At 66.6% G+C, this 488-nt stretch overlaps 1 protein-coding gene across 1 annotated transcript in view; it reads left to right on the forward strand.

Moving 5' to 3' along the window:
- The window catches only part of FRMD7 (FERM domain containing 7), an 11,717-nt gene that overhangs the window by 9,688 nt on the left and 1,541 nt on the right, over positions 1–488 (forward strand). The window contains 1 exon segment of the mRNA XM_031064203.1: positions 1–488. This exon segment is cut by the window's left edge and continues 1 nt beyond it. Within this exon segment, the coding sequence (XP_030920063.1) occupies positions 1–488 (488 nt within the window).

The raw sequence follows: 488 nt of genomic DNA on the forward strand, positions 1-488 counted from the left end.
AGCCGAGGCTCCTACCACGACAACGGCGTGCACGGCTCCGAGCCCACCCTGGACAGCCGGCGCCGCAGCTCCACCATGGAGGTGACCTTTGCTGCTGAGCTGGAGCGCTCCAAGCCCGAAGCATCCCCCACCTTCCTGCCCCACTCCAAGAGCTCGTCTGCCTTCCCCCTGCTCTACGCCGAGCTGGAGATGGAGCGGGCGTGGGAGCCCATTGACCTCTTTGGAGCCAGAAATCCCTTGACATCCTTCCGACCCCACCACCAGTTCGCTGGGAACAGCAAGAGCACCTCTGTGGGCAACATGCGGGAGGTGAGTGCCCGGCAGCTGGTGTACATGGATGTGCCCTGTCCCCTGCCTGTGGTGGCCCCGGCGCCCCCTGTGCTCTTCTATCTGGACAGGGCCCTGCAGCCCCCATGCCCTGCACTGGCCCCTGGTGAGGACACAGCAGGACCGGCCGGTGCAAGCGGCCCCACGGCAGCAAAACCCCC

The sequence above is a fragment of the Geospiza fortis genome, unplaced genomic scaffold (assembly GCF_000277835.1).
Source record: "Geospiza fortis unplaced genomic scaffold, GeoFor_1.0 scaffold47, whole genome shotgun sequence".
Classification (NCBI taxonomy): domain Eukaryota; kingdom Metazoa; phylum Chordata; class Aves; order Passeriformes; family Thraupidae; genus Geospiza; species Geospiza fortis.